The 20,590-nt window shown below is 46.9% G+C and overlaps 1 protein-coding gene across 2 annotated transcripts in view; it reads left to right on the top strand.

Moving 5' to 3' along the window:
• LOC139542794 (uncharacterized) overlaps nt 1-20,590 on the top strand; it is a 60,143-nt gene that overhangs the window by 38,714 nt on the left and 839 nt on the right. Inside the window, exons 1-2 of one of the 2 annotated variants that reach the window (XM_071348626.1) lie at nt 1,060-1,226; nt 18,712-20,399. In XM_071348626.1, coding sequence (XP_071204727.1) covers nt 18,840-20,399 — 1,560 coding nt within the window. In that variant the 5' untranslated portion in view covers nt 1,060-1,226; nt 18,712-18,839. Of the gene's footprint in view, nt 1-1,059; nt 1,227-18,711; nt 20,400-20,590 lie in introns of those variants that run through there. The other variant, XM_071348625.1, reaches the window with a different exon arrangement.

A 20,590-nucleotide genomic window follows, 5' to 3' on the forward strand; every position in this document is an offset into this window, starting at 1 on the left:
GTTAGCGTGCAGTTTTGTGAGTGAGCTGTGAGATTATGGTCGTTTTAGTGGTCGTAAACATGACTAATAATTTAATGGCATTTCTAGTCTTAGATTTCTCTTTGTGTTTTACTGGTTCTAATTCGTATTTAGATATCATAGAGAATCAATTCAGACACTGAATGGGCTTCCTCATTAATCTCTGTCATCAGAATGGTTCAGCAGCTACTTTACACAATACTACAGGGAGCTTTAGTCTCTCACGGCTTGAATCATTGCACTGTGGGTTTAGTGCATTCCCTGGGTCCCATGTGTGTGTGTGTGTGTGTGTGTGTGTGTGTGTGTGTGTGTGTGTGTGTGTGTGTGTGTGTGTGTGTGTGTGTGTGTGTGTGTGTGTGTGTGTGTGTGTGTGTGTGTGTGTGTGTGTGTGTGTGTGTGTGTGTGTGTGTGTGTGTGTGTGAGAGAGAGACAGAGAGATAGTGGGAGAGATGTGAGGTTTAGCTTTGAGTCAGAGGCAGCAGCTAAAGCTAAAGTGTGTAGGATGAGACTGTCCCTTGTCCCTCCCAGTCTCTCATCAACTATCTCAATGTTTTTTCTCTTTCTAATTGAAGACAACATACACTTGTTTAGAAAGGATAATATTTGTTTTATGGATCATAGTCGATTGATGGTGTGTGTGTGTGTGTGTGTGTGTGTGTGTGTGTGTGTGTGTGTGTGTGTGTGTGTGTGTGTGTGTGTGTGTGTGTGTGTGTGTGTGTGTGTGTGTGTGTGTGTGTGTGTGTGTGTGTGTGTGTGTGTGTGTGTGTGTGTGTGTGCGTGTCCATCCCTTTCACAGTAAGGTGAGTGGGTGGTAGCGGCAACTGGTCTACTTATGTGGCTCGTTGCATAGCAGACATGCTTCTCACTGCTTGATATTACTCATTTCCTCAAGTCTATACACACACACACATACACACACACACACAGTCTCAGTTAGGCACTGACGCTCATACACATGCTGACACACTGACACGCGCAGTCTCAAGGCTTCTCAGTGTTATTCTCACTTTGGTGGGCTTGCTTGTTCTATTTCTCACATACATCGCTGTGTGACAGGGTGTGACTGGCAGCTGTTGCTCATGTTTCTATTAGTGCTGTGGAGGTAAAGTAGGAAGCAGTCTGGGGGGAGGGGCTTGATCCCCTGGATGACTGCAGCATGTACGGCCACCAACACTCGGACAACACTCTGGTCAGCAGCCCACTCTAAGGTCAGTTGCTGTACTTTGGATCCATTCATCACAACCAACTCCATCAACCCGTCTGTTCTCTTGTGTTCTCAACTGCTCTTTTTTTATGTCTAACTGTTGTTTAGCTAGATGAATTTGACTACTGCATAACAAATTCACCCTTGGAGTTAATTAAGATTCTTTACCCTCTATTCTCTCTTTTTATATCAAAACTGTGATAAGTATTTCAATGGATGACTTTGAGATTTATACAGAACTTGTTTCTGAGTGGGAGTGGAGATGTATTGGTGTGGTCACACCTGTTGATCTAGTTGTTTATGGCGGAGGTGGAATAGCTGAGTCAATCTGGGTCCTCTCTGTGGTCAGATGCTGAATGGAGGTTCTGTCTCATTCTTATGCAGGACAGTAGGTTAATACAACACTATGTGTATTTCCTGTGGAGAGCAGTGGTGTAGTGGATGGTAAACTCAAGTAAATGCAGGTTACCCACGTTTCGTTTTTTGCTTGACAGTTTACCCACCTTATGCAGAAAAATCCATTGAAAAAATAGGGACCATTACTTTTTTCACTGCGGCCGGCAATCAGAGTTTACACACCTTTTTTTACCACTACATCACTGGTGGAGAGGATGGAAAGGAGGAAAGGGGGAGAGGCATTTTGAAAATATTTCACAAATTTCACTTTTGCAGTTCAGAAATTCCTCAATGACATCAAAGCCTGTTGATATTTGCTAGCATTTGTATTTCTTGACATGCATTACACTTTGAGTCTATGTAAAAGCAATGGATTTGGATGGTCCCTTTCTTTCTAATGAGTGACATTTACTGTAACATTACCACACTGCTGTGCAATAAGGATGTGTGTTGCTGTGTGTGTGTGTGTGTGTGTGTGTGTGTGTGTGTGTGTGTGTGTGTGTGTGTGTGTGTGTGTGTGTGTGTGTGTGTGTGTGTGTGTGCGTGCGTGCGTGCGTGCGTGCGTGCGTGCGTGCGTGCGTGCGTGCGTGCGTGCGTGCGTGCGTGCGTGCGTGCGTGCGTGTCTGTGTATGCGTGTGCCTGTGTGTGTGAGCGTGAGCATGTGTGTGCCTTTTCAGCCCTCCTGTGTGAGAGGTGAAGGAGTTTTTCTTCAGCTTTAGAGTGAATCTGTAAAGTTTTTCCTCAGAGAGCATCAGAGTCAGCATAAATGTTCCCTCTGTCACTCCGCTGCTGTGGGATGGAAGATTGGCAGGCACACTGGAATTGACTTGACTTGCCCTCTTTACTTCTTGTGGCTCTGGATGATGGGATTAGCTGGCACCAGTGTATTACCTTGTTATTCTGGAGATGACTGTTCTCTGTAAACATGCCCCCAAGGGTGCATTTTGCCAAGCAAACTAAAATTGTACTATAGCAGTGAGCAGTCTTGCTTTCTCCCTGATAAACTTAGACTTAGATCGCTCTTTCATCAACAATAGTCTATACATACAGTTAACAATCGCGTAGGAGACGATTGGAGTTTGGGTACTTTCCAAGGTGAAAAACCTCACCTGTCAGATTCCTAATCATACCTTAGTTCTTTCAGGAAGTTAGTGTTATCTCTACATATTGACATCTACATCAATACATTTATGGGATTAATTGTGATTCTCTGAAAATGTGGTTGCTTCAGCACAGATGTCTGTTGTGCTTTTCAATAAAAATCTCTTAAATTCCCATTGATTCTACTCCAATCCAACTCTAAATACTGTATATGCCAGACTGTCCAACCACCTTCCCTAACACGTAAAAGCCCAGTGCAGTCAAAACAATTATAATTCTATGTTTTGTATCATATTGTAAGACAGCTGATGAAATGAAAACACAGCAAAAATTGTATCAGTGTTATTTCCTGATAGTTGCTAGTGTAACAGTATAACTTTAGACCGTCCCCTCGCCCCGACACGGGCGCGAACCAGGGACCTTCTGCACACATCAACAACAGTCACCCACGAAGCATCGTTACCCATCACGCCACAAAGGCCGCGGCCCTTGCAGAGCAAGGGGAAACCCTACTTAAGTCTCAGAGCAAGTGACGTAACTGCTTGAAATGCTAGTAGCGCGTACCCGCTAACTAGCTAGCCATTTCACATCTGTTACACTCACCCCCCTTTCAACCTCCTCCTTTTCCGCAGCAACCAGTGATCCGGGTCAACAGCATCAATGTAACAGTATAACTTTACGGCGTCCCCTCGCCCCGACACGGGCGCGAACCAGGGACCCTCTGCACACATCAACAACGGTCGCCCACGAAGCATCGTTACCCATCGCTCGGCCACGGCCCTTGCAGAGCAAGGGGAAACCCTACTTAAGTCTCAGAGCAAGTGACGTAACTGATTGAAATGCTAGTAGCGCGTACCCGCTAACTAGCTAGCCATTTCACATCCGTTACACTAGTTGAAAATACAATCTACACAGGCCCTTCTAATCAACAGGTTTTGGCCTGCCTGGTGTATATGTTCATATAGACCAACAACAATGAGAGTTCCAAACCTCTCTGCCAATAACATTTCGTTTTCAGATTACATATCCCTCCCCCTCCCCACTCAGATCACTCCCAGACAATGCTAGCAAAATTCTTGCTTGAGAAATAGTTTAAAAAATACATTGTAATCAAAAATGTTTACATCAAGGTACTTAACTGTTACCCAGAAATTCTTTGATATTGAAATAAAAATGGGTGCATTGGGCCTTAAAGTCAATTCCTGGAGTAGTGTATCTACTTTTTTTGTTGTTGCCTGTTTTGCATGTTATTTTGGCATTAATACGTGTCACATATCAGTTTGCAATCAATGTAAAACATTTTTTTTAGAGTTAATAAATCTGCATACAAACTTGAGTAAGTGAGCTCCAAAATACAGGTGTTTCAGCCTAGCTCAGTGCTTTCTGTGGTAGTGGAGCAGCCAGCGGAAAATACGGAGCTTAGGGGTTGGTTAGTGATCCGGGTCAACAGCATCAATGTAACAGTATAACTTTACGGCGTCCCCTCGCCCCGACACGGGCGCGAACCAGGGACCCTCTGCACACATCAACAACGGTCGCCCACGAAGCATCGTTACCCATCGCTCGGCCACGGCCCTTGCAGAGCAAGGGGAAACCCTACTTAAGTCTCAGAGCAAGTGACGTAACTGATTGAAATGCTAGTAGCGCGTACCCGCTAACTAGCTAGCCATTTCACATCCGTTACACTAGTTGAAAATACAATCTACACAGGCCCTTCTAATCAACAGGTTGTGGCCTGCCTGGTGTATATGTTCATATAGACCAACAACAATGAGAGTTCCAAACCTCTCTGCCAATAACATTTCGTTTTCAGATTACATATCCCTCCCCCTCCCCACTCAGATCACTCCCAGACAATGCTAGCAAAATTCTTGCTTGAGAAATAGTTTAAAAAATACATTGTAATCAAAAATGTTTACATCAAGGTACTTAACTGTTACCCAGAAATTCTTTGATATTGAAATAAAAATGGGTGCATTGGGCCTTAAAGTCAATTCCTGGAGTAGTGTATCTACTTTTTTTGTTGTTGCCTGTTTTGCATGTTATTTTGGCATTAATACGTGTCACATATCAGTTTGCAATCAATGTAAAACATTTTTTTTAGAGTTAATAAATCTGCATACAAACTTGAGTAAGTGAGCTCCAAAATACAGGTGTTTCAGCCTAGCTCAGTGCTTTCTGTGGTAGTGGAGCAGCCAGCGGAAAATACGGAGCTTAGGGGTTGGTTATGTTCACTAGCTGCACCATGATTGGCTAAATGTTCTGTCACTCATGGGGACACAACATCACCACAAAATCTACTGGTAGAGCTTGAAAATTCAAGCCCCTTGGGTGCTGCCATAGAGTTGCATTGGAAGTGCCCATCCAAGAAGGCTCAATGTCATTGGCCACAGATAAAATTACATCAAATCACGTTATATCTACATTTGCTTTGATTGGACTGATCATATTAACAGATCAAGCTAGCAGTCATCATCATGCATCAAGTCAACAATCGACTGGCAAATCCTTGTCATATGGAGAGAAATAAGGAAGAGAAATTATCGATAAAACGTATCGGTGCTCATCGGCCATTGGTTATAAACATTACACAACAAGTTGGAAATCGCAAATTCAACAATGAGTAGTTTGGAAGGAATCAGTGACTAACTGCAAGCATTGCAAAGCTATCACTAGCCTGCTATTCAGTGGAGTGGGTGTGTGGTCCAAGTCTGGGTTTAAGGGTGTCTTTTCCAAGCTTAAAATGATAAACATTCAACGCTGGCCATGCTGTCAATACAGCATGACTGCCGCGTTCAAAACATCTGGAAACGTGGAAATCTCCGATTTCTGTGAGTTCAAGACAACTGGGAACTACATTTTTGGGCTGTGTTCACTTTAACAGGAAAGTGGCGCGGCAGTCCTTCGTGGGCATATTTAGTCATCAAACTTTGTCATCAAAGTATAGCATTATGAAAATTAGCTCAGACTAGGAAAATACATTTTAAAAGGTAATTCAACTCGGAATTGCAAGTCGGGAACTCTGCCTCTTTCTAGAGCTCTGACCTGAAGATCACTGACGTGATGATTCAACCTTGTTTTTTCAGAGTTACCAGTTGTCTTGAAAGCACCATAATGCCATACTTTGATGACAAAGTTTGATGACTAAATATGCCCAAGAAGGCCACTTTCCTGTTAAAGTGAGCACAGCCCAAAAATGTATTGTATGCTGCTGCATAAATGATGTAATATGCCAGGGAGGTATCCATACTGTAGCTAAGAAAGTAATACTAGGTGTATGTTGTGTAGTAAGATGTTAGTAGCCCATGTGCCTTACCCTAATAATTTGGTCCATTTTCCCCACATAATTTAGCCTACTATTCTGACTTGGTGGTGCACATACAGTGGGGAGAACAAGTATTTGATACACTGCCGATTTTGCAGGTTTTCCTACTTACAAAGCATGTAGAGGTCTGTAATTTTTATCATAGGTACACTTCAACTGTGAGAGACGGAATCTAAAACAAAAATCCAGAAAATCACATTGTATGATTTTTAAATAATTAATTTGCATTTTATTGCATGACATACAGTGAGGGAAAAAAGTATTTGATCCCCTGCTGATTTTGTACGTTTGCCCACTGACAAAGAAATGATCAGTCTATAATTTTAATGGTAGGTTTATTTGAACAGTGAGAGACAGAATATCAACAAAAAAATCCAGAAAAACGCATGTCAAAAATGTTATGAATTGATTTGCATTTTAATGAGGGAAATAAGTATTTGACCCCTCTGCAAAACATGACTTAGTACTTGGTGGCAAGACCCTTGTTGGCAATCACAGAGGTCAGACGTTTCTTGTAGTTGGCCACCAGGTTTGCACACATCTCAGGAGGGATTTTGTCCCACTCCTCTTTGCAGATCTTCTTCAAGTCATTAAGGTTTTGAGGCTGACGTTTGGCAACTCGAACCTTCAGCTCCCTCCACAGATTTTCTATGGGATTAAGGTCTGGATACTGGCTAGGCCACTCCAGGACCTTAATGTGCTTCTTCTTGAGCCACTCCTTTGTTGCCTTGGCCGTGTGTTTTGGGTCATTGTCATGCTGGAATACCCATCCACGACCCATTTTCAATACCCTGGCTGAGGGAAGGAGGTTTTCACCCAAGATTTGACGGTACATGGCCCCGTTCATCGTCCCTTTGATGCGGTGAAGTTGTCCTGTCCCTTTAGCAGAAAAACACCCCCAAAGCATAATGTTTCCACCTCCATGTTTGACGGTGGGGAGGGTTTCTTGGGGTCATAGGCAGCATTCCTCCTCCTCCAAACACGGCAAGTTGGGTTGATGCCAAAGAACTCCATTTTGGTCTCATCTGACCACAACACGTTCACCCAGTTGTCCTCTGAATCATTCAGATGTTCATTGGCAAACTTCAGACGGGCATGTATATGTGCTTTCTTGAGCAGGGGGACCTTGCGGGCGCTGCAGGATTTCAGTCCTTCACGGCATAGTGTGTTACCAATTGTTTTCTTGATGACTATGGTCCCAGCTGCCTTGAGATCATTGACAAGATCCTCCTGTGTAGTTCTGGGCTGATTCCTCACCGTTCTCATGATCATTGCAACTTCACGAGGTGAGATCTTGCATGGAGCCCCAGGCTGAGGGAAATTGACAGGTCTTTTGTGTTTCTTCCATTTGCGAATAATCACAGAAACTGTTGTCACCTTCTCACCAAGCTGCTTGGCGATGGTCTTGTAGCCCATTCCAGCCTTGTGTAGGTCTACAATCTTGTCCCTGACATCCTTGGAGAGCTCTTTGGTCTTGGCCATGGTGGAGAGTTTGGAATCTGATTGATTGATTGCTTCTGTGGACAGGTATCTTTTATACAGGTAAGAAACTGAGATTAGGAGCACTCCCTTTAAGAGTGTGCTCCTAATCTCCGTTCGTTACCTGTATGAAAGACACCTGGGAGCCAGAAATCTTTTTGATTGAGAAGGGGTCAAATACTTATTTCCCTCATTAAAATGCAAATCAATTTATAACATTTTTGACATGCATTTTTCTGGATATTTTTGTTGTTATTCTGTCTCTCACTGTTCAAATAAACCTACCATTAAAATTATAGACTGATAATATCTTTGTCAGTGGGCAAACGTACAAAATCAGCAGGGGATCAAATACTTTTTTCCCTCACTGTAAGTATTTGATCACCTACCAACCAGTAAGAATTCCGGCTCTCACAGACCTGTTAGTTTTTCTTTAAGAAGCCCTCCTGTTCTCCACTCATTACCTGTATTAACTGCACCTGTTTGAACTCGTTACCTGTATAAAAGACACCTGTCCACACACTCAATCAAACAGACTCCAACCTCTCCACAATGGCCAAGACCAGAGAGCTGTGTAAGGACATCAGGGATAAAATTGTAGACCTGCACAAGGCTGGGATGGGCTACAGGACAATAGGCAAGCAGCTTGGGGAGAAGGCAACAACTGTTGGCGCAATTATTAGAAAATGGAAGAAGTTGAAGATGACGGTCAATCACCCTCGGTCTGGGGCTCCATGCAAGATCTCACCTCGTGGGGCATCAATGATCATGAGGAAGGTGAGGGATCAGCCCAGAACTACCCGGCAGGACCTGGTCAATGACCTGAAGAGAGCTGGGACCACAGTCTCAAAGAAAACCATTAGTAACACACTACGCCGTCATGGATTAAAATCCTGCAGTGTACACAAGGTCCCCCTGCTCAAGCCAGCGCATGTCCAGGCCCGTCTGAAGTTTGCCAATGACCATCTGGATGATCCAGAGGAGGAATGGGAGAAGGTCATGTGGTCTGATGAGACAAAAATAGAGCTTTTTGGTCTAAACTCCACTCGCCGTGTTTGGAAGAAGAAGAAGGATGAGTACAACCCCAAGAACACCATCCCAACCGTGAAGCATGGAGGTGGAAACATCATTCTTTGGGGATGCTTTTCTGCAAAGGGGACAGGACGACTGCACCGTATTGAGGGGAGGATGGATGGGGCCATGTATCGCGAGATCTTGGCCAACAACCTCCTTCCCTCAGTAAGAGCATTGAAGATGGGTCGTGGCTGGGTCTTCCAGCATGACAACGACACGAAGCACACAGCCATGGCAACCAAGGAGTGGCTCCGTAAGAAGCATCTCAAGGTCCTGGAGTGGCCTAGCCAGTCTCCAGACCTGAACCCAATAGAAAATCTTTGGAGGGAGCTGAAAGTCCGTATTGCCCAGCGACAGCCCCGAAACCTGAAGGATCTGGAGAAGATCTGTAGGGAGGAGTGGGCCAAAATCCCTGCTGCAGTGTGTGCAAACCTAGTCAAGAACTACAGGAAACGTATGATCTCTGTAATTGCAAACAAAGGTTTCTGTACCAAATATTAAGTTCTGCTTTTCTGATGTATCAAATACTTATGTCATGCAATAAAATGCAAATTAATTACTTAAAAATCATACAATGTGATTTTCTGGATTTTTGTTTTAGATTCCGTCTCTCATAGTTGAAGTGTACCTATGATAAAAATTACAGACCTCTACATGCTTTGTAAGTAGGAAAACCTGCAAAATCGGCAGTGTATCAAATACTTGTTCTCCCCACTGTACATGCAGCCTATAGCCTGTTTTAGACAAATGTCATATTAAGCGGAGTAGCACAGGGGAACCCAAGAGCAGACTCAGACCAGGAAACAGGGATGAATGAACCAAGATATTTATTGTAACACAGGGAGAGACGAAGTGCAGATCCAGGGAAGCTTGGATGAGTTGTAGGAAACCAGATGTGAAGGCTGGAGTGAGCTCGGTTGGGACAGGGTAGACAGGTCTGGAGGGGAATTCAAGGGAGTGATGAGTTGAATCCAGAACAGGGTAGCAGGGTGGTGAGATGTGGAACAGGAGACAGGAACCAGAGTCAGAGCGGCAAAACTGCAGTGAGAGGAGAATCAGCATCAGGCAAAGAAATATGCACAGCAGGATCTTAAATAACAGCAAATAGCTAGACGCATGACTGACTGAATGGCGATTACGATCTGGCACAGTGGAAGTGGCAGGACTGAGTATTTGTAGAGGTCTTGATTATGGAACGGGTTGCAGCTGGTGGGGAACTGCTGACTCCAGCACACATGTCTCCAACCAAACAATCACACACAGAGAGAGACGAAGAGGGAGAGGTAGAGAACTGGAATGCTGTAGGTCAAGGAGACACCGGATATCCACTAGGGGGTGTAGCAGCAGCAGATGTGACAGCGAGCCCCCCCCCCCCCTCCCCTCTACGGGAGCCACCTGGTGCACGACCCGGCTTGTCAGGGTGTGAGGTATGGAAATCCTGTAGCAGGGATGGGTCCAGAATGTGACGGGGCACCCAGCAGCGCTCCTCAGGCCCGTATCCCTCCCAGTCCACCAGATACTGCCAACCACAACCCCGACGGCGTACATCCAAAAGCCGCCAGACGATATAGGCAGGATGGTCATCGATGAGCCGAGGGGGTGGAGGAGCAGCTGCAGGGTGGACAGGGGACTGGAGCAGACTGGTTTAATCAAAGACACATGGAAGGTGGGGTGGATTTTGAGAGAGTCTGGGAGTTTCAGATGCACAGCAGAGGGGATAATGATATGATCAATCTCAAATGGACCAATGAATCAAGGCACTAGTTTTCTGGAAGCCACTTTCAAGGGCAAGTCCTTAGACAAGAGCCATACCTTTTGGCCTGGAGTGTAGACTGGAGCTGAAGCACAGCGACGATTAGGCTGGGATTGGGTCCTGGTGGAGGCACGAAGAAGAGCAGCCCGGGCCCTCCTCCAGGTGCGATGGCATGTGGTCCTGGACCGAGGGCACCGCTACCTCGACCTCTTGGGCAGGGAACAAGGGGGGTTGGTAACCCAGAGCACACTCAAAGGGTGACATACGTGACGAGGCGTTGATGAGGGTAGTGTGGGCATATTCCACCCAGGGTAGCTGGGCACTCCAGGAGGAAGGGTTAGCCAAAGTCACACAGCGTAGGGCAGTCTCCATCTCCTGGTTGGCCCACTCAGTCTGGCCGTTGGTCTGGGGGTGATATCCAGATGAAAGGCTAACATTAATACCAAGTGCTGTGCAGAAGGCTCTCCATAGCTGGGATGTAAACTGGGGTCCCCTGTCAGAAACAATGTCAATAGGGATGCCAGGCAGCCGCAACACATGGGATACCAGCAGGTCCGCAGTCTCCCTGGAGGAAGGAAGCTTGGAGAGGGGAAGGAAGTGAGCCGCTTTGGAAAATTGGTCAATAATAGTGAGGATGACTGAGTTATTGTTGGGGGAAGGCCAGATGGGGGAAGGCCAGTGACAAAGTCCAGAGCTATGTGTGACCAGGGGCGACTGGGTATGGGAAGAGGGCGAAGCAGACCGGACGTAGGTTTGGTGGAGGTTTTGTTCCGGGCACAGACCGAGCAGGCTGAGATGAATTCCCGAGCATCTTTCTCCATGGTGGGCCACCAAAATCGCTGACGCAGGAAGGTGTAACGATATTCGTCTTCGGATGAAGAGTAGTCATCGGACCAAAGCGCAGCGTGGTAAGTGTTCATGTTATTTTGTATTAGAACAGAAACACTAAACAAAATAACAAAGAGAGTGAAACGAAAACGAAACAGTCATGTAAGGTGCAGCAACACAAAACAGAAAACAACTACCCACAAAACCAACATGGAAAATGGCTACCTAAATAGGCTCCCCAATCAGAGACAACGAGAAACAGCTGTCTCTGATTGGGAACCAACTCAGGCCACCATAAACCTACATACCCCTAGACCATACAAAATCCCCATAGATAAACAAAAACAAGACAAGACAAAACCCTAGACAATACAAAAACTAAACAAACCACCCTTGTCACACCCTGACCTAACCAAAAAATTATGAAAACAAATATAACTAAAGTCAGGGCGTGACAGAAGGCGACAGTCCGGTTCATTCCAGGGTGACACGTGAGGTGAGTAGAATGGGTCCACTGAAGAACTTCAGAGTGAACTGAATCTGGCACAAACAGAGCCTTACTAGGACCGTTACCTGGGTCAGGTTGGTTCTGCTGAGCCTGGAGAACACGGGACTCGATCTCCCAGGAGACAGCGGCGACGATGCAGGAGGATGGCATAATGGTTTCTGGCTCAGAACCTGTGTTGTCTGCGGTGAACTGACGGGAGAGGGCGTCGGGCTTAGTATTCTTAGATCCGGGGCGATAAGTGAGTGTGAAGTTGAATCTCCCGAAAAACAATGCCCACCTGGCCTGCTGAGAGTTCAGACGTTTGGCGGTCTGGATGTAGGATAGGTTTTTATGATCCGTCCACACAATGAAGGGGAGAACTGAGCCCTCTAACCAGTGACGCCACTCCTCAAGAGCCAGCTTCACGGCCAGAAGTCCCCGGTTACCTATGTCAAAATTTCCCTCTGCAGGTGAGAGCTTGCGGGACAAGGCACATGGATGGAGCTTCTGATCAGAGGGTGAACGTTGAGACAGGACAGCACGTACCCCGGTGTCGGAAGCGTCCACCTTAAGGACAAACTGGATTTCTGGGTCTGGCTGGGTAAGGATTGGAGCGGAAGTGAAGCGGTGCTTGAGTTTCCGGAATGCTGCTTCTGCCTCGGGGGACCAGTGGAACGGAATGGAGGTGGTGAGAGGAGCCGCCAAACGACTGTAGTCACGGATGAAACGTCTGTAGAAATTGGCAAACCCCAGAAAATTTTGTAGTGGCTTCAGATTAGCGGGCACAGGCCACTCTATGACTGCCTTAACCTTGGCTGGGTCCATTCGTAGCTGTCCTTGTACAATAATGTAACCCAAAAAGGACACAGAGGAAACATGAAACTCATGAAACATGAAACTCAGCCTTAACAAAATGTTTATTCTCCAACAGCCTTTGGAGGACTCAGTGAACGCGTTGCTTGTGAGCCTCAAGGTCTTTGAAAAAAGAATGTCATCCACATAGACAAAGACAAAGCATCCAATAACATCCCTCAAAATATCATTCACCAGGCTCTGAAAAACAACAGGGGCGTTAGTGAGACCAAACGGCATGACCAAATACTCAAAGTATCCAAGTGGTGTGTGAAAACCGTGGCACCATGGAGGGGGGCAAAAGCAGAACTGATGAGTGGCAAGGGATACTTGTTCCTGACAGTGATACTATTCAACCCACCGAAGTCTATGCATGGCCTCAATGACCCATCTTTTTTCTTGACAAAGAAAAACCCAGCTCCCACCGGAGAGGAAGAAGGCCTGACATGTCCAACAGCCAGGGAGCCCTGGATGTATTCCTCCATGGCAACTTGCAAATCTACTCACCTCACGTGTCACCCTGGAATGAACCGGACTGTCGCCTTCTGTCACGCCCTGACTTTAGTTATATTTGTTTTCATAATTTTTTGGTTAGGTCAGGGTGTGACAAGGGTGGTGCTTACTGAACACAGGAGCTAGACCGTGATACTCTGGAGGAACACAAGACAGATCCGGGGGTTCTGGAATGGACTGGGGTACAGACAAGGCAGGTGGAAGGTCAGAATGTAGACAATTGGAATGACAAAAGGTACTCCAAGGAGTTACCCTCCCGGTAGTCCAGTCAATCTGTTGGTTGTGTAGTTTTAACCATGGATGGCCCAGAACCAGGGGAGAGTTGGGACTGTTGATTATGTGGAAACTGATCTTTTTCTGGTGATTACCAGAGAGACGCAGGATGACTGGAATGGTTCTCTCACAGACACGGAAGAGAAGCTTACCATTGAGAGCATTGGCATCGAGAGGTGCGTTAAGTGAAACGGTGTCCAGGCCCAACTGGTTAACAACGCCTCGGTCCAGAAAGCGCTGGTCGGCACCAAAATCTATAAGAGCAGATAGAGGAAAAGCCTGGCTCTGTCACACAAGGTTGGCCTCAAACAGGGGTCCGGGGGAAGATGGGCCGGCAATTTGACGCAACAGTATTTCCCCCATAACGGCCGAGCCTCCTCTTACTGGACACTGGGAACAAGTGGAGACCAGGTAGCCAGCCTGGCCACAGTATAGACAGCTCCTAGTATAGATACGCCGCTGCCTCTCCTCTGGAGATAGATGCAGTCGGAGGAGAAGGGTAAGGCACTGAAGCAGATGTTAAGGAACTTGCAACCCTACCTACCCTCTCCCTCCGATGCTCCCGGAGATGGTTGTAAAAAAATATATATATATATTTCACCTTTATTTAACCAGGTAGGCTAGTTGAGAACAAGTTCTCATTTGCAACTGCGATCTGGCCAAGATAAAGCAAAGCAGTGCGACACATACAACAACACAGAGTGACACATGGAATAAACAAACATGCAGTCAATAATACAGTAGAAAAAGTCTATATACATTATGTGCAAATGAGGTAGGATAAGGGAGGTAAGGCAATAAATAGGCCATGGCGGCGAAGTAATTACAATATAGCAATTAAACACTGGAATGGTAGATGTGCAGAAGATGAATGTGCAAGTAGAGATACTGGGGTGCAAAGGAGCAAGATAAATAAACAAATACAGTATGGAGATGAGGTAGTTGGATGGGCTATTTACAGATGGGCTATGTACAGGTGAAGTGATCTGTGAGCTGCTCTGACAGCTGGTGCTTAAAGCTAGTGAGGTAGATATGTGTCTCCAGCCTCAGTGTTTTTTGCAGTTCGTTCCAGTCATTGGCAGCAGAGAACTGGAAGGAAAGGAAGAATTGGCTTTGGGGGTGACCAGTGAGATATACCTGCTGGAGCGGGTGGGTGCTGCTATGGTTACCAGTTAGCTGAGATAAGGCGGGGCTTTACCAAGCAGGGACTTGTAGATGACCTGGAGCCAGTGGGTTTGGCGACGAGTATGAAGCGAGGGCCAGCCAACGAGAGTGTACAGGTCGCAGTGGTGGGTAGTATATGGGGCTTTGGTAACAAAACGGATGGCACTGTGATAGACTGCGTCCAATTTGTTGAGTAGGGTGTTGGAGGCTATTTTGTAGATGACATCGCCGAAGTCGAGGATCGGTAGGATGGTTAGTTTTACGAGGGTTTGTTTGGCAGCATGAGTGAATGATGCTTTGTTGCGAGATAGTGAGAGAAATGAGTTCATCAAGATCATCAGGCTCCTCCCTGGACACCAACTCGTTCTTGAGGGTCTCAGTGAGTGAGTTCCGGAATACTCCCTGAAGAGCCTCCTCATTCTAGTCTCTCTCTGCGGCGAGGCTGCGGAACTCACATGCTATTTCAGCAACACTCTGGGCGCCTTGACGGAGGGACAGGAGTCATTTAGCAGCGTCCTTTCCGCAGACCGGGTGGTCAAAGACCCTCCTCATCTCCTACGTGAATCTGTAAGAGCTTTCATTGTCTGCTTATATGCCTCCTTTATTTATCCTACTGTTCTGACTTGGTGAACAGGGATAATACTGTAAGAACGACCCATGTTCTGAATTCTGTCGCTGTACATTTCAAAAGTGCTGAACAAATACTTATATTGACTACGTCAGTCCTAGCTCACTCATTAATGTCCGATTCGAAATTACGGATTGCCTCTTATCTGCTCGTCGTCCCGTTATGCCATAGCTTGTATATCTCAATTGTCCGTAAAAAAAACACATTTGTTTGAGCAAGTCAGCCATATCAGCTATGTTTTTTAAAAGGCAGTAAACGAGGCTGAATTAACTGTTTCACTGCCAGACAAGGCTCAGCTGATAGCCAGGTGTAGTAGTGGTAAGAAGTTGGGACAGCTGTAGGGACTCTTCTGTTGGGACAGCTTTATGTAGGCCTAAACAGTTTGTGGCCACCATTTGTCACTGTTATCGTGCAATTAATGTATTGTTTAGTGTTGTGTTGTGCAGTGGCTTTGCTGGCATGCATTTTTTTCCCCCCAACCAAGATTTACATGCCTAATGGTGGCGGGTAGCGAGACAGGAAGAATTGGCAGTCGGGGCAGACAGTCGGGGCAGACAGCCATGCGGGCTAGCCGAGTAGTGAGTGTTGGAGAGAACTGGTGGGTGGTGGGCGTTGTGTGGCGGTGGCAGTAACAGTGTCGGGAGCTGTGCTGGTGGGGCGGTGAAGAATTTATACCACTTGACTTACTCAACATTTTATTGTGTTACAGCCTAAATTCAAAATTCATTGAATAGATTTTTTTCTCTCACTTATCGACACATAATACCCCAATAATGACAAAGTGAAAACATGTTTTTAGACATTTTTGCAAGTGTATTTAAAATCAAGTACAGCAATATCTAATTTACATAAATATTCACACCCCTGAGTCAAAACTTTGTAGAAGCAATTTTGGCAGCAATTACAGCTGTGAGTCTTTCTGGGTACGTCTCTAAGAGCTTTCCACACCTGGATTGTGCAACATTTGTCCATTATTATTTTACAAAATTCTTCAAGCTATGTCAAATTAGTTGTTGATCATTGCTAGACAACCATTTTCAAGTCTTGCTATAACTCAGCCACTCAGGAACATTCACTGTCTTCTTGGTAAACTCCATTGTAGATTTAGCCTTGTGTTTTAGATTATTGTCCTGTTGAAAGGTGAATTCATCTCCCAGTGTCTGGTGGAAAGCAAACTGAACCAGGTTTTCATCTAGGATTTTGCTTGTGCTTAGCACCATTCCGTTTATTTTTTATACTGAAAACTCCCCAGTACTTAATGATTACAAGCATACCCATAACATGATGCAGCCACCACTATGCTTGAAAATATGGAGAGTATGGCCTCCCGGGTGGCGCAGTGCTAGCTGTGCCACCAGAGACTTTGGGTTCGAGCCCAGGCTCTGTCGCAGCCGGCTGCGACCGGGAGGCCCATGGGGCGGTGCACAATTGGCCTAGCGTTGTCCGGGTTAGGGAGGGTTTGGCCGGCAGGTATATCCTTGTCTCATTGTGCACTAGCAACTCCTGTGGCAGGCTGGGCGCAGTGCATGCTGACCAGGTCACTAGGTGTATGGTGTTTCCTCCAACACATTGATGTGGCTGGTTTCCGGGTTGGATGCGCACTGTGTTAAGAAGCAGTGCGGCTTGGTTGGGTTGTGTTTCGGAGGACGCATGGCTCTTGACCTTTGCCTCTCCCAAGTCCATACGGTAGTGATGAGACAAGACAGTAACTACTAACAATTGGATACCATGAAAAAGTGGGTAAAAAATAAAGAAAAAATAAAGAAAATATGGAGAGTGGTACTCAGTAATATATTGGATTTGCTTCAAACATAAGACTTTGTATTCAGGACAAAAAGTGAATTGCTTTGCCACATTTTTTGCAGTATAACTTTAGTGCCTTGTTGCAAACAGGATGTATGTTTTGAAATGTTTTATTCTGTACAGGCTTCCTTCTTTTCACTCTGTCAATTAGGCTAGTATTGTGGAGTAACTAGAATGTTGTTGATCCATCCTCAGTTTTCTATCACAGCCATTAAACTCTGTAACTGTTTTAAAGTCACCATTGGCCTCATGGTGAAATCCTCTCCGGCAACTGCGTTAGGAAGGACGCCTGTATCTTTGTAGTGACTTGATACACCATCCAAAGTGTAATTAATAACTTCACCATGCTCAAAGGGATATTCAATGTCTGGGGTACAGAGATAAGGTAGTCATTCAAACATTCTGAAAACCCTATTAGTCCATGCATTATTATATGACTTGTTAAGCACATTGTTACTCCTGAACTTATTTAGGCTTGCCGTAACATAGGGGTTGAATACTTATTGACTCAAGACATTTCAACTTTACATTTTTTATCATTTGTAAAAATTTCGAACAACATAATTCCCCTTTAACGTTATGGGGTATTGTGTGTAGGCCAGTCACAAAAAAATCTAAATGTAATCCATTTTAAACTCAGGCTGTAAGAAAACAAAATGTAGATAAAGTCAAGGGGTGTGAATACTTTCTGAAGGCACAAAATAGAGGGAAACACACACATACTCTAACACACACCACCCCTGGTGATATCAACAGTGTTCCTCTCAGCTTAGGGTGGGTGGTGACCAGCTCTGTCCATCGCTGGGGGAGTGAGATAGAGTTATAGCAGCCTGAGGGATGTGTGTGTGTGTGTGTGTGTGTGTGTGTGTGTGTGTGTGTGTGTGTGTGTGTGTGTGTGTGTGTGTGTGTGTGTGTGTGTGTGTGTGTGTGTGTGTGTGTGTGTGTGTGTGTGTGTGTGTGTGTGTGAGCGTGCGCGTGTGTGTGTGTGTGTGAGCGTGCGCGTGAGCGTGCGTGTGTGCGAGTCCGTGTGCGTGTGTGTGTGTGCCTCCATGCGTGTGTAAGTAAGTGTGTGTACTTGCGGTAGTAAATAGGACATAGAGGAACAGCCCTCAGGGGTGTGAGGGAGGCGCTTCATGAGAATAAACCATATCTCTATGTTCGATCCTCAGAGAGAGAGAGATGAAACATCTCCTGCTGGGAGTTTATACAGCATGTGTGTTTTTACAGCTATACTGCACTGCCTCCGAACTGCACTGTTCGCACAATGTGCAGCGTATTTTTAGAACACTTGTGGGAGTTCATGTGCTTCTTGAATGAGACCAGTAAACTGGGTAGTTTCAGTCCCGACCACATTACCAGCAATGTAATTAATATGTGTAGCAACTTCAACGATCGCGAACTGTAGTTGGTGAGCAAGAGTTGGTCAACTGGAGTTGATAGAATAGGCGTTCTGGTTAGGATTCATTGTCTGAAGTTTTATTGACATCAGAGACTCCAGGCTGTCCAATCAAATCTGCATTGCTGTATTTGCAACTCACCCTCCAAAGGATTACAGCATGTGCACAGGTGAGAGAAAACATTCTCTGCCTGTATCTGTGTCAGGCGTTGGTTTGTTTGTGTGTATCAGAGCAGTCTGACTGCTAAGTCCTGACAACTCTTGACAGCTAGGCCTGACAGACTGTCCACATTTCACTCTGATATGTACACACTTCACTCAATCTCTCTTTCTCTCTGCCCTCCCCCCCCCCCCCCCACTTCCTCCCTTTGTCTCCCTCTCTCTCTCACCTCCTCCCCCGTCTCTCTGTGGTTACAGTGATCTGACAGTGATGTCGTGTCGAGGCCCATCCCTCTCTCTACGCCCCTTTTTTCCCCGTGAGGCCCATGTGACCTAGCCATCGCCCAAACACAGGGGCCCGTGCCCGCCGCCGCTGGCACCCACCCATGAATCCCAGCCCTGACCGCGGCAAAGAGTGCCTCCCCCCTAAGAAGAGGGAGTTCCGGGATGGCTCGGCTGACCAGCACCCCCCCCTGGACGAGTTCAAACCACCCGCCACGCCCCCCAGGACCCGGCCCTCAAGCAGCTCAAGGAGGGGGGAAGGGGGCAGGAAGAGCAGCGAAGAGGCTTTGACGAACCGCCACAGCCTGCTACCCTCTATCCCACCCCCCCTCCCATCCCAGTGTATCCCCCTCCCTCTGCCATGGCACCTGGCCTACCCCTCCTCCGTCCCTTTTCTCTTCCTCAAAGACCAGGTAGGGGAGAGGGATGATCTTCTCCCCACCCCCTTCCCCCATCACTCCAGGTGGCTCCAAGGTGAAATCCTGCCACCCTCCCCCTCCTCATCCTCTTCCTCCTTTAAGAGCCCCTTCCCCACTGACTCAAGAGACATGTGGTCCTATTTCAACACAGGCCGAAGGGACAACAGCTCCTCTCTTTTCTCCCCCTCTCACCTGTTCAGCCAGCCCTCCCTCTACCCCCGTGACCGCTCCCTGACTGAGGGCAGACACAGGTACTTGGGCAAGAGGCCCAACGGGCTGGATGGGTCAGGCAGCAGGACTGCCTCTGCCTCTAGGGTGGCACCCCTCTCAGGAGAGTACAGGAACGAACCCAGCGGCAGTGCCAGGTTGGGCGGCAGCCCCCACGGTTCCCATGCCAACGGGAGACGGAGACACCAGGAGGTTCCCACAGGGCATTTCGAGCAGTTTGCAGGTTTCCGAGATTTCCAAGCGCCACCTCCGGAGGGCCCTGACTCACATTCCTCTCTGCAGGACAGGGATCCCCGTGGGACGCCAAAGGCTGGGACCTCCACCCTGATCCCCACCAGTCCCCAGCCCCATGGGGCAGAGACCCGGGCAGGGAGAGGGGAGCTGCTGGATCCCCTGGGGGGCTCTGTGGCGGAGGCTCATGTCTACTACTCCCTGGCTTCTGTTTACTCCACCCTGCAGCCCAGCCAGCTCAGTACCCAGGCCCAGGCTCAGCGCTACCCGCTGTACATCCCCTCAGGCAGCTCTCTGTATGGCCTGCACACCATGAGGAACTCACAGCACTCAACCCAGAGGCAGCCCAACAGCCACAGCACAGAGAAAGACAGAGAACGAGACAGACAACAAGAACAAGAGCGAGAAAGAGAGCATGAAGGAGACAGAGACATCAGAGAGATAGACAATAAAAGAGACAGGGATAAATACAGCAGAGAGCTCTCTCCTGGGCAGCAGTACTCGCGTCCCCTTGCCTCCCCCTTCCTTCCCCACATGACTGCCTCACCCTCTGCCCCCCACCACATCCCCCCAGCGCTCCTACCTCACTTTGCCAAGGGTTCTCTGATTGAGCTGGTGGGGGGTGGTTTGAAGCGTGTGGAAGAGCTGAGGACGGAGGACTTCCTGAGGAGTGCTGACACCTCCCCAGAGTTCCACCTGAGCACCTGCACCGTGCTGCTTATCGCCCCCAGCAACACACACGGCTTCAACCACCTGCAGGTCCTTCTCACAGACAGCAACACTCAGGTCAGGGGCTCATCGATCCTCTATATTTCTATCTGAGTCACTGCTAGACAATAAATTATATTTATTTATAAAAGGCACTGGTCATTCACTAGTAAAGCGAACGTTTCTAATCTGCTCTATTCACGTAATGTAAACATATGACAAATTTCCTTTCAACAACAATAGTTGAAATCATTAATTGAAATTCCTAT

The sequence above is a fragment of the Salvelinus alpinus genome, chromosome 17, assembly GCF_045679555.1.
Source record: "Salvelinus alpinus chromosome 17, SLU_Salpinus.1, whole genome shotgun sequence".
In the NCBI taxonomy this organism is placed as follows: domain Eukaryota; kingdom Metazoa; phylum Chordata; class Actinopteri; order Salmoniformes; family Salmonidae; genus Salvelinus; species Salvelinus alpinus.